General features: G+C 46.4%; 1 protein-coding gene across 3 annotated transcripts in view; it reads left to right on the forward strand.

Annotated features, from left to right (window-relative positions):
• The window catches only part of SH3RF2 (SH3 domain containing ring finger 2), an 82,365-nt gene extending 72,075 nt beyond the window's left edge, over nt 1–10,290 (forward strand). For all 3 annotated transcript variants that reach the window (XM_034780041.1, XM_034780042.1, XM_034780043.1), the window contains exons 8-10: nt 2,302–2,534; nt 5,572–5,930; nt 7,098–10,290. In XM_034780041.1, coding sequence (XP_034635932.1) covers nt 2,302–2,534; nt 5,572–5,930; nt 7,098–7,400 — 895 coding nt within the window. In that variant the 3' untranslated portion in view covers nt 7,401–10,290. The remainder of the gene's footprint in view (nt 1–2,301; nt 2,535–5,571; nt 5,931–7,097) is intronic.
• Nucleotides 10,291–11,661: the final 1,371 nt, after the last annotated feature.

Below are 11,661 nucleotides of genomic sequence, written 5' to 3' on the forward strand. Positions count from 1 at the left end.
CTAGGCAGCCACCCACCCAACTGCCCGGGACTTCCCAGTTCCAAAAAGATAGCATGCCCTATCTCAGAAACCTTGCCAGGAACAGAGTACCTCACCACTGAGGGAAGGTCAGACCAGCTCAAGGTGTGTGTTGCCCTCTAGTGGCAGAGCAGAGATAAGCCAGAATTCTGATACACTGATAACCTGAGCTTCTCCTCTGGCTCCTGCCCAAGATGCCCGTGCTTTAACAACAGCAGAAGCTTAGGTCTATGCTAATCTGTGGCCATGAAGTCCTGTGCAGCTAGCATGCCCCAGAGACTGCAAAGTCCAGAAAGCCACAGACACATTACAACCTCTAGGGGTGGTGTCAGAAGCGGGTATTGGGGGTTTGCAGGTGGCTCCCTACCCGGTGAGTCACTCCTGAGCCAGTGCCCCAGGATGGTGCAAAGGGGTGCTGCCTTTTGGACGAAGGAGCGAGCAGCCACTCAGCTATGGAAGTGTGCCTCAGTTTGGACTATGTGAAAACTTATCAAGGAACTCAGGCTTTGACCCACTGAAATAGCCTAATGGTGGCCTAACCCAACCCTCCCTCCCTCCCCCACTCTCTCTGACATTGACAGATAGACTCTAGCTCCTTTTTCGTTTCCTGCTTATATTTCACTGTGTTAAATTCTCACTTCAGACTGAAGGCGATGCTGCCGCTTTGATCCCAGCATTAGCCCTCCAAACATCCTCCCTGATTTAAAGGGAGCCAGTGATTATTCTGTGTCTCTCTGGCTCATTTCTCTGCGATACAGCCTCTGATAATGGCCCCACCTTCCCGCTAAACAGAACAAACAAACAATCCAACACAAACCCCACCTACCCTAAAGTCACCTCAGCCATAAGCTCCAATTTTGGAGCTACTCTTCTGTATCCTCCTTTGGACAGTTCATCATACTAAATTGACATGCCAGTTATTTTGATGAATCGCCTGTTATTAAACCATAAATCATTCTTCTACTGTCCGAGAAAGCCGCGGGAAGGGAAAGAGAAGAGTCAGAAGGAGCCGTCTTTCCCCTTTCAGAGGAGTTAGACAGCCTTTACCCTGGCTGACTTTCCCATTGTATTGGAGCATTTGGGAGGGTTATTTAAGCATCACACTGATGTGGGAGATCGAAGGCCTTTATGGCAATGTAATGGATTTAGGTGAAAAAGCCAACATGCCCTCTCCAAGGAAAGCAGATGAGGAGAGGAATAATGGGAAGTGACAGCTGCTCGAACAGCAACTGGGCAACTGGAGTCAGAAGGGCAAGGAGTGTGAAAGCCGCCACAGCCTTTTCCTTAAGGATCATTGCACTCCCTTAGTGCTTTCTGGTGAGACCTTTACCGAGAGCCAAAGTGTGATGTCAGCGAGCCAAAGGGCTCACTTGCCCAGCTCATTCAGTGCAGGACAATGGGTCGGACACAGGCCGAATGAGCAAAACCAGCATCTTTTAGTGGCATGGAATTTTTACAGTAACACTGAAATGAAAATGGTTCCATTTCCCTTTGGAGAGGCACAGATCAGACCAGACCACCGGGTGAGGTTAATTCACCAAGCTAGCTTCAGAGCATCTTAAGCTAAATACAGCACAATAGCTTTCCTTCCCTAACTCCATGGGCGGAGTGCAAACCTAATGATGAGTATTTACATATGACTCCTGACTGCGTCTGTGAGATTTAGTGGGCATTCACCCACGAAAGCTTATGCGCCAATACACCTGTTAGTCTTTAAGGGGCCTCAGGCCTCTTTGTTGCTTTTTGCGACATTTTGATGGCTTCTGTGCTGCCTAACACATTAGTAAGTGGGACAAATGCTGCAGCTCCACACAGTAATTACCTGGCATGGCCCCTGCTGGCATTATGGTAGAACACTGGCACCTAAAAGCCCCCCTTCCTTTTGGTCCCCCATGGGAACTGTTGCAAAGAAATCTAGGTCGTGTCTGAGAAGGCCCAGGTATAAAGTGGGCATGTGTGAGTGGTAAGAGCAATAGGGCTGAGAACGCTTGCTCTAATGGAACCAGAAAGTGAACTGCAGGGATTCCAGAAGGGTTTGTTTGTTTGAAAACCTGATGAACTCTAGGGAGGGGCTATTAAAAATTCTGATCTGGCTCCACAGTTTTGCAAACAGTCCTTTTCTTTATAATGGGCTGAACCAAAAACAAACAAAACCTGTGTGTGTGTGTGTGTGTGTGTGTGAAGATTTGGATTTGAAGTGTGCCTCTCTGTAGCTAGATTTAATTAACTCTCTCTCTTTCTCCTCCTTCCCCCCACCCCTCCTTTTTCAATCTATACAAGCAGGAAGTCACCCAATATCTCTGAATCCAGGATGCCTTCCCTGTATGCCACTTGGACATTATCCACTGCATCACTCTCCTCCCAGGGGAGCATCTCAGAGAATGGCCCAAGGCAGAGCAAGCCTTTGAAATCGGCCTTCATGCCCACGGTGCTGTCCTCGCCACTGAGAAACGTAGCTGTGCCAGCCACCTCAGGACAAACATCACTGAGGCGAGGACGCGGCAGTACCAGGAAAAGTAAGTTCTAGTGGGAGGGTGAAAACAGGCCTGTGAGTGTGTTCCCAGGTGGACAAGTGGTACTGGGAGCCTTTAATTAACACACACACTCAGGAATGAGGTAATACTGGTAAGAAATAACATGCTACAGCTCCTAGAGCTGGCCGCTTTACAGAACACATCCAGCTGGGATGGAAGCCAATGGGGGCAATGTCTACATATAGCCACAGTGCTATAGCTATGCTGCTGTAATCCCGTAGTATAGACACAACCTACAGCGATGGAAGTAGTTTTTCCCATTGCTGTAGGAACTCCACCTTCCCAAGTGACCGTAGCTAAGTCAACAGAAGCATTCGTCTGGTGACCAGCTGCACCTCCCCCAGGGGTTGGATCAGCAGAGCTCCGATGGTCTGGTAGGTGGATATTTCACATGCCTGAGTGCAATAGCTCTGTCAGCTTAACCTTTACGTGTAGGCCAGGCCTTAGTCTTGTGTAAAACCTGCAGGTGGATGGACTGGGGGGGTCTGTCAGGAGAGATGGTTTAATAGTCAAATACGTCCTGGTTAAAACATATAGACTGACTAGATCTGCACTGTCATTTCCCACTCTTCTTCTTCCTTGTTAAATTAAGTGATCTCCAGGCTGCTTAAAGTAAGAGGAGGTGGAGGTTTCAGGAGTCCTTAAATACTGAGATTGTAAGGCTGGAGTCCTGGGAGTTACAGAGAGATCAATTTGGCTCCTCCAGAATGTAAAGCTTTGATCTTTCAAAGAGCTTCAACATGGCCTCTGATTTTGTACCTGCAAAGAACTGCAGGTGAAATTTTGTGAACAGACATAATTGTAGGTGCATTTGACAGCACTTAGACATCTCACTACTGGATTTTTGGGTGCAAACAAGGGGTTAGAGGTCACTTTCAGAGTCCGAGTATGTGCCTGTCCCATGTCCTTGACCCTAATCTTCCCTTACTGCTCTATATGTTGGTTGATTGCTGCCTTCTACTCCAGAAGTGGCTGCATTTCAGTCCAGAGGGCATACTCACACTTCATCAGGATGAAGTGTAAGATCTATTTATTGGCATAACTGTAATAGCTGAGAACCTCAAATATCACCAAATCAAGCCTCAGAGAAGCCTGCACGAGATAGGAAAGTATTATTGCAGCCATTTTAAAGATGGGGAAACAAGCACAGAATGAATAAGGTCATCGTGGAAGTCTATAGCAGAGCTGGCAATCAAACCCAAGGCTCCTGTTCTTAGTCCTGCCTTAACCACAAGACCATCCTTTCTCCCTGCTCCTGCTATTCCAAATTCCTGACGCAACACACAAAAGGATCCTTTCCAGGGGCTTATGCAGAGCTCAGCGTGCTGCATTCTTTCCATGAGGTTGGCAAGGTTTATTTCAGACAGCACAGACTGCCATGGAATAAATCTCCAGCTATATTTAAGCAACTAAGCAATGCATTTTTCAATTGTTTCAGCCTGAACTGCTACTTGAGTTGGGCAGAGTCACTGGCAGGGGGTGAGGTTCATTTGCAAAGGACACGGTCAATGTTTTTAGGCTCAAAATTGGATTTAATCTTAAAAGTTGTTTTACCTTAAAGGACTCATTCCCCCACTGTGGTTCTGTTTAAAATCAATCTTTCAAGCAACGGGAAATTGCAAAAGGAATAAAGCATGCATCACCTGTAAAGTAAACATTCAAATGGAATAGGCTGTGATGTGCAAACAACAAATGTCACACAGCTGAGAGACCTGCTAGTGAGGGCTCATAGCAAGTGTCAAAAAAAAAAAAAAAAATTGGGACAGGAGGTGGTGGGTAATAGGTGCCTATGTGAGAAAAAGACCCAAAAATCAGGACTGTTCCTATAAAATCGGGACATCTGGTCACCATAAGTATAGGGCTCATGCTTGGGATTAGTAGCTGACTGGCAAAAAACAGCCCACCTCTGTGAAGTCAGTGGTAGTTGAGGGCACACAGCAAGCAAGGACCTTAGTACCTAGCACGATCAGATCCTTCTAGGTTAGGGTTCTACCCACCTACTTCAATTTGTCCAGGGTGGGGTGGGAGTAGAAGAATTTTGTGGCGAATCAGTGTGCGACGTATCATTGCCTCACCTGTTGATGCAAGAGTCCAACATGGAAATTCAATATTGTTATGCTGTGTTAACATGGCTCAAAGCCTGAGACAGCTGTAGTCTTTAAGGTGACCAGATGTCCTGATTTTATAAGGACAGTCCCGATTTTTGGGTCTTTTTCTTATATAGGCTCCTATTAACCTCCACCTCCCTCCCGATTTTTCACATTTGCTGTCTGGTCACTCTAAGAGTCTTTAATGGCCCTGTAGCATACAGGCGGATTGAGGAATGTCAAGCTTGTCCTGCCCACTGCCATATACGTTCCATGGATTGAGTTCAGCCTACATTAACTGACAAAGAGGAGGGGAGTAAAGCCCAGTGGTTAGAGCAGGGGACTCCAGACTCGGGCTCCTCAGTTCCATTCCTGACTCCATCACAGAGTCATTGCATTGCCAGTGCAAATCACATTGTCTCTGCGCCTCATTTCCTTACATTTGGAAAATGATGACGACAACAGTATTTATCTAGTACCCCACCTTATTGTTTGTATTGCCCCAGCATGCTGAGGCCCCAGTCAGACTGAGGCCCCATTGTGCTAGGTGCTGTACAAATACACAGAAGTGCTGGGAAAATGAATTCATTAAGCTTTGAGATTCTCAGATAAAAGGCACAATTTGTTACCTGCAAAGACTGCTTAGGGAACCCCTGTGGAATTGCAGGGAGTGGAAGAAGTCATTTTTGCTCATCTGTCATTTATATTTGGCCCCCAACCAGGCAAAGGCCCCTGCAGACTTGTAGGAATTCAGTTAGACCTTTCCTCAGACAGCAGACAGGCTCAGCATCCAACAAGAGCTGGTGGAAGGGGATGAAACATGAGAGTTTTTCCTCTTTTCTGATTCCTTTTAAATTTTCATATTTGCCCATTGGTGCCTATTTATTTTAACCTTCATCGCCTATTGACTTCAAAATGATCTTTCTTCCCAGATGGATCACTGCAGAGACCTGTGCAGCCCGGAGCTCTCATTCAAGTTGTCGGCTCCCTCAGTCGCACCCCAGCTGCCACGGTGCGGCCCCAGCAACTTCAGCTTTACCAGCATGTCTCCTCTCAGCCCCATGGCACTGCTGGCATGGTGGACCCAGGAGCCAGGCCAAGTGCCTCCCACGATGCTTCATTGCTGCTTGTGCCCAGGGCGGGTGAAAGCAGATCTCCTTCTGTATGTAGCTCAATGATCCTGGATGCCAAAGAATCCCCAGCAAAAAGCGAACCTGCTCCAAAGCCACCTCCATCAGCTCCGCCCTCCATCCTGGTGAAACCAGATACCTCCCGGAACAGCACCGAAAAGGTAGAGTAAGGCAGAGTCATTGCAAGGAGCGGTACACTGACCCTCCACCTCTGGAAAGTCCAGAAAATCCTGCTGGGACTGACCTTAAGTTTCAGCTGACTATTCACCATGGTTCAGATCCCAGGAGGTCCTTACTTCAGTGAGTCCATACTCAGGCAAGACTCCTAATGCGATTCATTGGGATTTGTGCCCGAGTAAAGTTCTCAGGATTTTGCCCCCTCTCCCACACCCAACCCCATCCCAAGTTTATTGTTGTTGGAATGAAACCATTCACAGGACGCAGATATTGTGGACTCCTTTGTCTGCAAAAGCCCCTGCTCACTTATGGCCAAATCCTCACATATTTACCCAGACCTTAACCCAGGCAAGAGTCCATGAGGGTTTGAGTGAGAAATGAGTAAGGAGCTCCGAATCTGGCTATTAGAACTCAGGATTGTCCAGCCAGGGCTTCTGAGACTCCTGGCTGGCTTCTTTTGCTTGCGTGTTAATTGCTTCTCTGCGGAATAGGTTGGGTGTTTTCTGGTGGACATCTGTAGTAAAAAATCACAAATGGTTCCATTCGAGGAGTGAAACTACCCTGGTGACAACTTTCCCCACAGGTGGCACCTGCAGAATAACTTTGTAAAAACCACACAAGTCCCACAAAATGAGGCCAGCCCAGAGGTTTCTGGTTAGCATATTAGCTAGAGCTTCATCTTTCCAGAGTCTGAGGTAAAAGCGAGCCAGAGGATGGAAATCAGGTTCTGAACACACCCATGTATCTGGGTGAATGGCACAGCAGGATAGAAGTCAGCATCTCTCAGAGGTCTCCCCACCATTCCATAGTCTATGGTCTCCTCCATTTTAACTCATGCTGTATCCAATCCTGCCTCTCTAGGTTCTCATATCACCCCCATTGTGTAGTATCCAGTTATTCTGGTACCCGCTATGCTCTTCTGATGTTTCCCGCCTGGTACAGTACACATTGTAAAGCCTCTAACCATTCCATTGCTGCACACCATTCCAGGCGTGGGGCAGTCCAGCACACCCTCTGTTGTGTACCTAGTCCCCTGCTGGGAAAGTATCTGTGCTCCATGCTAGCAGCACAATGCCACAGCAGATCAAAGCAAAAGGCAGAGACTCATTGTGTTTCTGCCGTAGTAACTCTTGGTTCTGTTCACATTTCAGCAAGTGAAAACGGTGAGATTTCAGAACTACAGCCCGCCTCCGTCCAAGCGACACAGCTCACAGCCATCACCAAACCATCCAGGTGGCAAAACTGAGCAGGGAGTAGCCACAGAGGGAGCCCAGCCAGAAGCAAACACCCTGGGCCCTGACATGACAGCTCTCTATTCACACCGAATCAGCTCCAGCCCAGTGCATCCGAGGAGGACACTGCACCCAAAGACATCATCGCTGGATCTTTCTGCCCAGGCGGGGCAACTGACCTTCCCTACCAAAAATAACTACAGCAGCATTTCCGAGAACTGACAGGTTTTTTCCATTTAATTGCTTTCTTTTTCAAATGGGGTTTTCTCCTCTGTGATAAAACAAGCTCGCCACAGACCTCACACCAACCTGCCACCACTCCCGCTTCTCCTTACAAGAGCTAGAGATCCAGTCAGGAACTTACCAGACCTCAGTTCCATAGGGAGCAAGGCCTCCTTCAGGCACTCACAATAACTGCAGCTGCAGGTGGCCAGCCAGTAACTTGGGGGTCTCTGTGGAACTGGGATGGGGTCAGCACCCCTCTCTAATTTTATGGTAGAGTCTCATTTTAAATGCATATGACCCACATCCTGCAAGCCACATCTGTATGTCATGGCAATGCATCCAAAGTCATCAGCCCACACTGCCCCAATGAGTAGATGCAAGCACCACAGATCAACATGGAATGGGTTTGTGGTCCCCACAAAACCAGCATTCTCTGGTATCCTCCAATATCTTGCAGCCAGCCTTATAGAAAAGTGGAAGAGAGAAAAAGTGTGCATATATCAGAAATAGTTAAACCTTTTTTGGTCTCCTCTCTGCTATGAAAACCCATAGAGATCAAAACTCTGGTTCATTACCTTTCTCAGCTCTACAGGATAAAGAAACCATAAATCAAATTCAGGCAGTTCCTGGATGAATTTTCAAGTTCCCCTTTGATGGGTTTTTGCTTCAGTTTTTGAGCCTGAGAGTAGAGGTAATTTTCTGGGGAGATAACCCTGCCCTGCAATCAGTACTAAGCTGCAGCTGTTTATGACAGTCATTGAGTCCTTGCAGTCATGTGATTTGGATCTTGCTTCTGCTGATTGGTTGTTTTTTTTCTGATTTGTGCACAGTATAGGCAACACCAAAAAGATGCCTGTGATGCAGCTGCAATGCTATTTCCCCCTATTTAAATCCTAAATGGATTTTTAAAAATCCGGGTCTATGTTGAGGTTCATGATGTCTAGGTATGCAGCAAAGACCCAAATGTGAAGGACTAGGTGGCTAAGGATATATATATAATATATTTTGCAATACTTTCACAATAACAGGGTTTGGTATTAAACAGGAAGGTGGGTGTATTTTGTAGCTGGAAGGGGTTGGACAAAGACAACAGAACCAGTCTTTAGAGCTGTCACTTTAAAGTACATCCACCCCCACTTTGATCTCCTCACATCAGTATCTCTCTCTATATCTTGGGTATATTTAGGATACCTATCACCATGGCATCAAAGCACTGAAACACTGTGCGCAAAAACTCTGATTGAGATATCTCCTGGCCCAAAATAACTACATGCTATTTTACCAAAGTGCCAATTTCACTGTCAGTATTTCCTTTCCCTGTCACTGCTCAGGGCTCAAAGCATGTGTGTGTATGTAAGCAAAAAGCCCCCTCCTTTTTGATCAGCCTGATTCTGCTAGTGCTGTCACGATGCAATGGGAACAAGGTCCAAGTTCACAAGTGTTTCGATCACGTTGAATATGTGGCACTTGTTTGGGTGTATGCACCATTCCATATTCAGTATCATATAATGGACAGTTGTGTGGCTTTGCAAACTCGTGTGTCCACAGGTGATATGAAACCTCACTCATCTCACTGTATCTTATCATCCACACGGAGAGAGGTGGTTTTTTCATGAAAGGGAAGCTCCTGAACTGATGCTAATACAAGCTGGATCTGGCTAGTGTAGGTATGGGTTTGAGGAAGGACTTTAGTGGTTTATTCAATTGTAATAGTTTGATTTTCAGAAATGCTAAGCACCTGCAGTTCTCACTGATATATCCATGGGAGCTGCAGATGCTCCACATCTCTGAAAAAACAGGCCACAAAAAAATTCATGTTACCAATTTTCATGCCTTTGCATGGATAGCAGGACTCAGGAAAGGGAGAAGGGAATATAGCTTCACCTCAATTGCACAGAGTTCTAGCTGGGTACCTAACTTTGTATCCCCAGAATGAACGGCATTCTGTTATTAATAATTAATCATTCCCATAACCTCTTTCTGCCTGAATGGAGTCTCTTGTGGGAAAATCTGCCCCAGCTACAGATTAACCTTACAAGGTGACTTTACCTCAACATATGTTTCTATCTGAAGACACTGGTGAATTAGTGTGTTGCTTCCTCTCTGTTCTCTTTCTTTAAATCTCTCTTTGCATGCAGACAGTTCTAATGTGCCTGTTGAGTTTACAAAACTACTGATGGGCTCTCCTTTGCTCTTTCACCCTGCTCTTTTGAGGTTCTGAAGTTACACCACCATAGCCTTCTAAGCCAGGGGTTAATTGCCGGTAATCCGAGAGGATCTTTTTTGGAGCTGCCTGAGGCTTCCCAATCCATCACATCAGGCTTGGCTGTTGATGAATGTGAGGTGTCATGAATCATGCTCCAGGCAAAATTGGAATTGACAGCCTCAAACCTGACTGGGTTTTTTTTAGCTGAAATGCTGGGAAATGCATCAGCCATCAGTAACATTCTATATAGAATCATTCTATCCATCTAGTGCAGAGACATAATGTGTGTGAATGAGCAAAACACCTTGATCCCACTAGTTCATGGTGCAACAAGCTTTTAAGTCTAAATAGAGAGTCTCCTTTACAATATTCCATTTTGTTCCAGCACTTGCATTCAGCATTTTAGGAACCTAATCTCTCCATCTTCAGTGGACATAGCTGTCTCTCTCTCTCTCTCTCTTTAACTTCCTCCTATGGACTTGAGGAAGCGTAGAGTGAAATGCGTGCAGTGGAAGAGAACTGAAATGCCTGCTCCAAGTCCTGCCGTACTGGCAAGGAAGCGGAAGTTTAACTCCCCACCTTACAAAGAATAGCTGCCATTGAATATTGTTTCAGAGTGGTAGTCGTGGTAGTCTGTATCAGCAAAAAGAACAAGGAGTACTCGTGGCACCTTAGAGACTAACAAATATATTTGGGCAGAAGCTTTCGTAGGCTAAAACCAACTTCATCAGATGCATGGAGTGGAAAATACAGTAGGAAGATAGATAGATAGATATAGTGAAAATCTTAACTTCTTAGGCTTAACTTCTTAGCTTTTGCTTCTTAATGGCAAGCGAGTGGTCACAGGGCTGTGTGACTTTGGGTACGTATTCACTTACCGGAGGGTCCGGCGGCAGGCAATCGATGTTCTGGGATCGATCCCGGAAGTGCTCGCCGTCGACGCCGGTACTCCAGCTCGCCGAGAGGAGTACGCGGCATCGACGGGGGAGCCTCCCTGCCGCGTCTGGACCCGCGGTATGTTCGGACTAAGGTACTTCGAATTCAGCTACATTATTAACGTAGCTGAATTTGCGTACCTTAGTCTGAAGTGGGGGCTTAGTGGGGACCAGGCCTTTAAGGTAAATGCTTTAGCTCACGGATGTCAGGCCCATGGGCCACATACAGTTCAGAGCAACTACACCTCTGGCTCTACAAATGGCCTAATCAAGACAATCACACTAGGCTTGGTTCTAGTGTGTTCATATGAATGGATAAAATGGCTTTTTCCCCCATAGCCTCTCTATTTTGAATCCAAGGTTCCACTTTCTACTGTGTTCCACACCTGCAGCATTTGCCAGTGACTCCATCTGTATAATTAATTCTCCTGGGTGGCTTCCCCCCCCCCCCAGTGCTCTGACATAGCTGCTTTAGATGAGCCAGCTGTTGGTTAGTATATCAGCAGATTTCAGAGTGGGTCATAGAAAGCCACCTAGCCTTTCATCAGTATGCTGTAAATCGGAGGTAGGACATGAGCAGGCAAACCTGCCCATCTATAGGTATATACTACTAAAAGATCTGATCCAGGCCATGTCTGTTAGGCTTTTCTGTCTCCTTGAGCGCATTTGAGGAAATCTAGTGTTCATTAGTCATCGGAGTGGCAGTTTTTAGCAAAACCAAACAACTTGATTTTTCCACTCGTTTGCACCTTGTGTTGTCATTTTTGTCTGTGCAAATTGAGAGTACATTGCTACTTCTCATTTGGTAGCGTTGTACCTTCCCTTTGCACAAGTCTTAGGCTATGTCAGCACTTTGTATGGGGTGTGCAATTCCCAGCCGAGGAACCTACCCACGCTAGCTCTGATGCAGATTGCATGTTAAAAACAGAGCGTAGCCACAACAGCATGGGTGACTGGAGCCATGTATGTGCCTACTGTCTCAGACGGGTACATACTTCAGGTGGCTAGCCCATGTCACCAATGTGGCTAGACTCTATTGTTTGTGTGGTAGCTTGATCAGAGAGAGCGCATGTATGTCTCCACGAGCTGAGACTCACGCCCCCAGCTCTAAGAGTAG

Source organism: Trachemys scripta, chromosome 8, assembly GCF_013100865.1.
Source record: "Trachemys scripta elegans isolate TJP31775 chromosome 8, CAS_Tse_1.0, whole genome shotgun sequence".
Taxonomy (NCBI): domain Eukaryota; kingdom Metazoa; phylum Chordata; order Testudines; family Emydidae; genus Trachemys; species Trachemys scripta.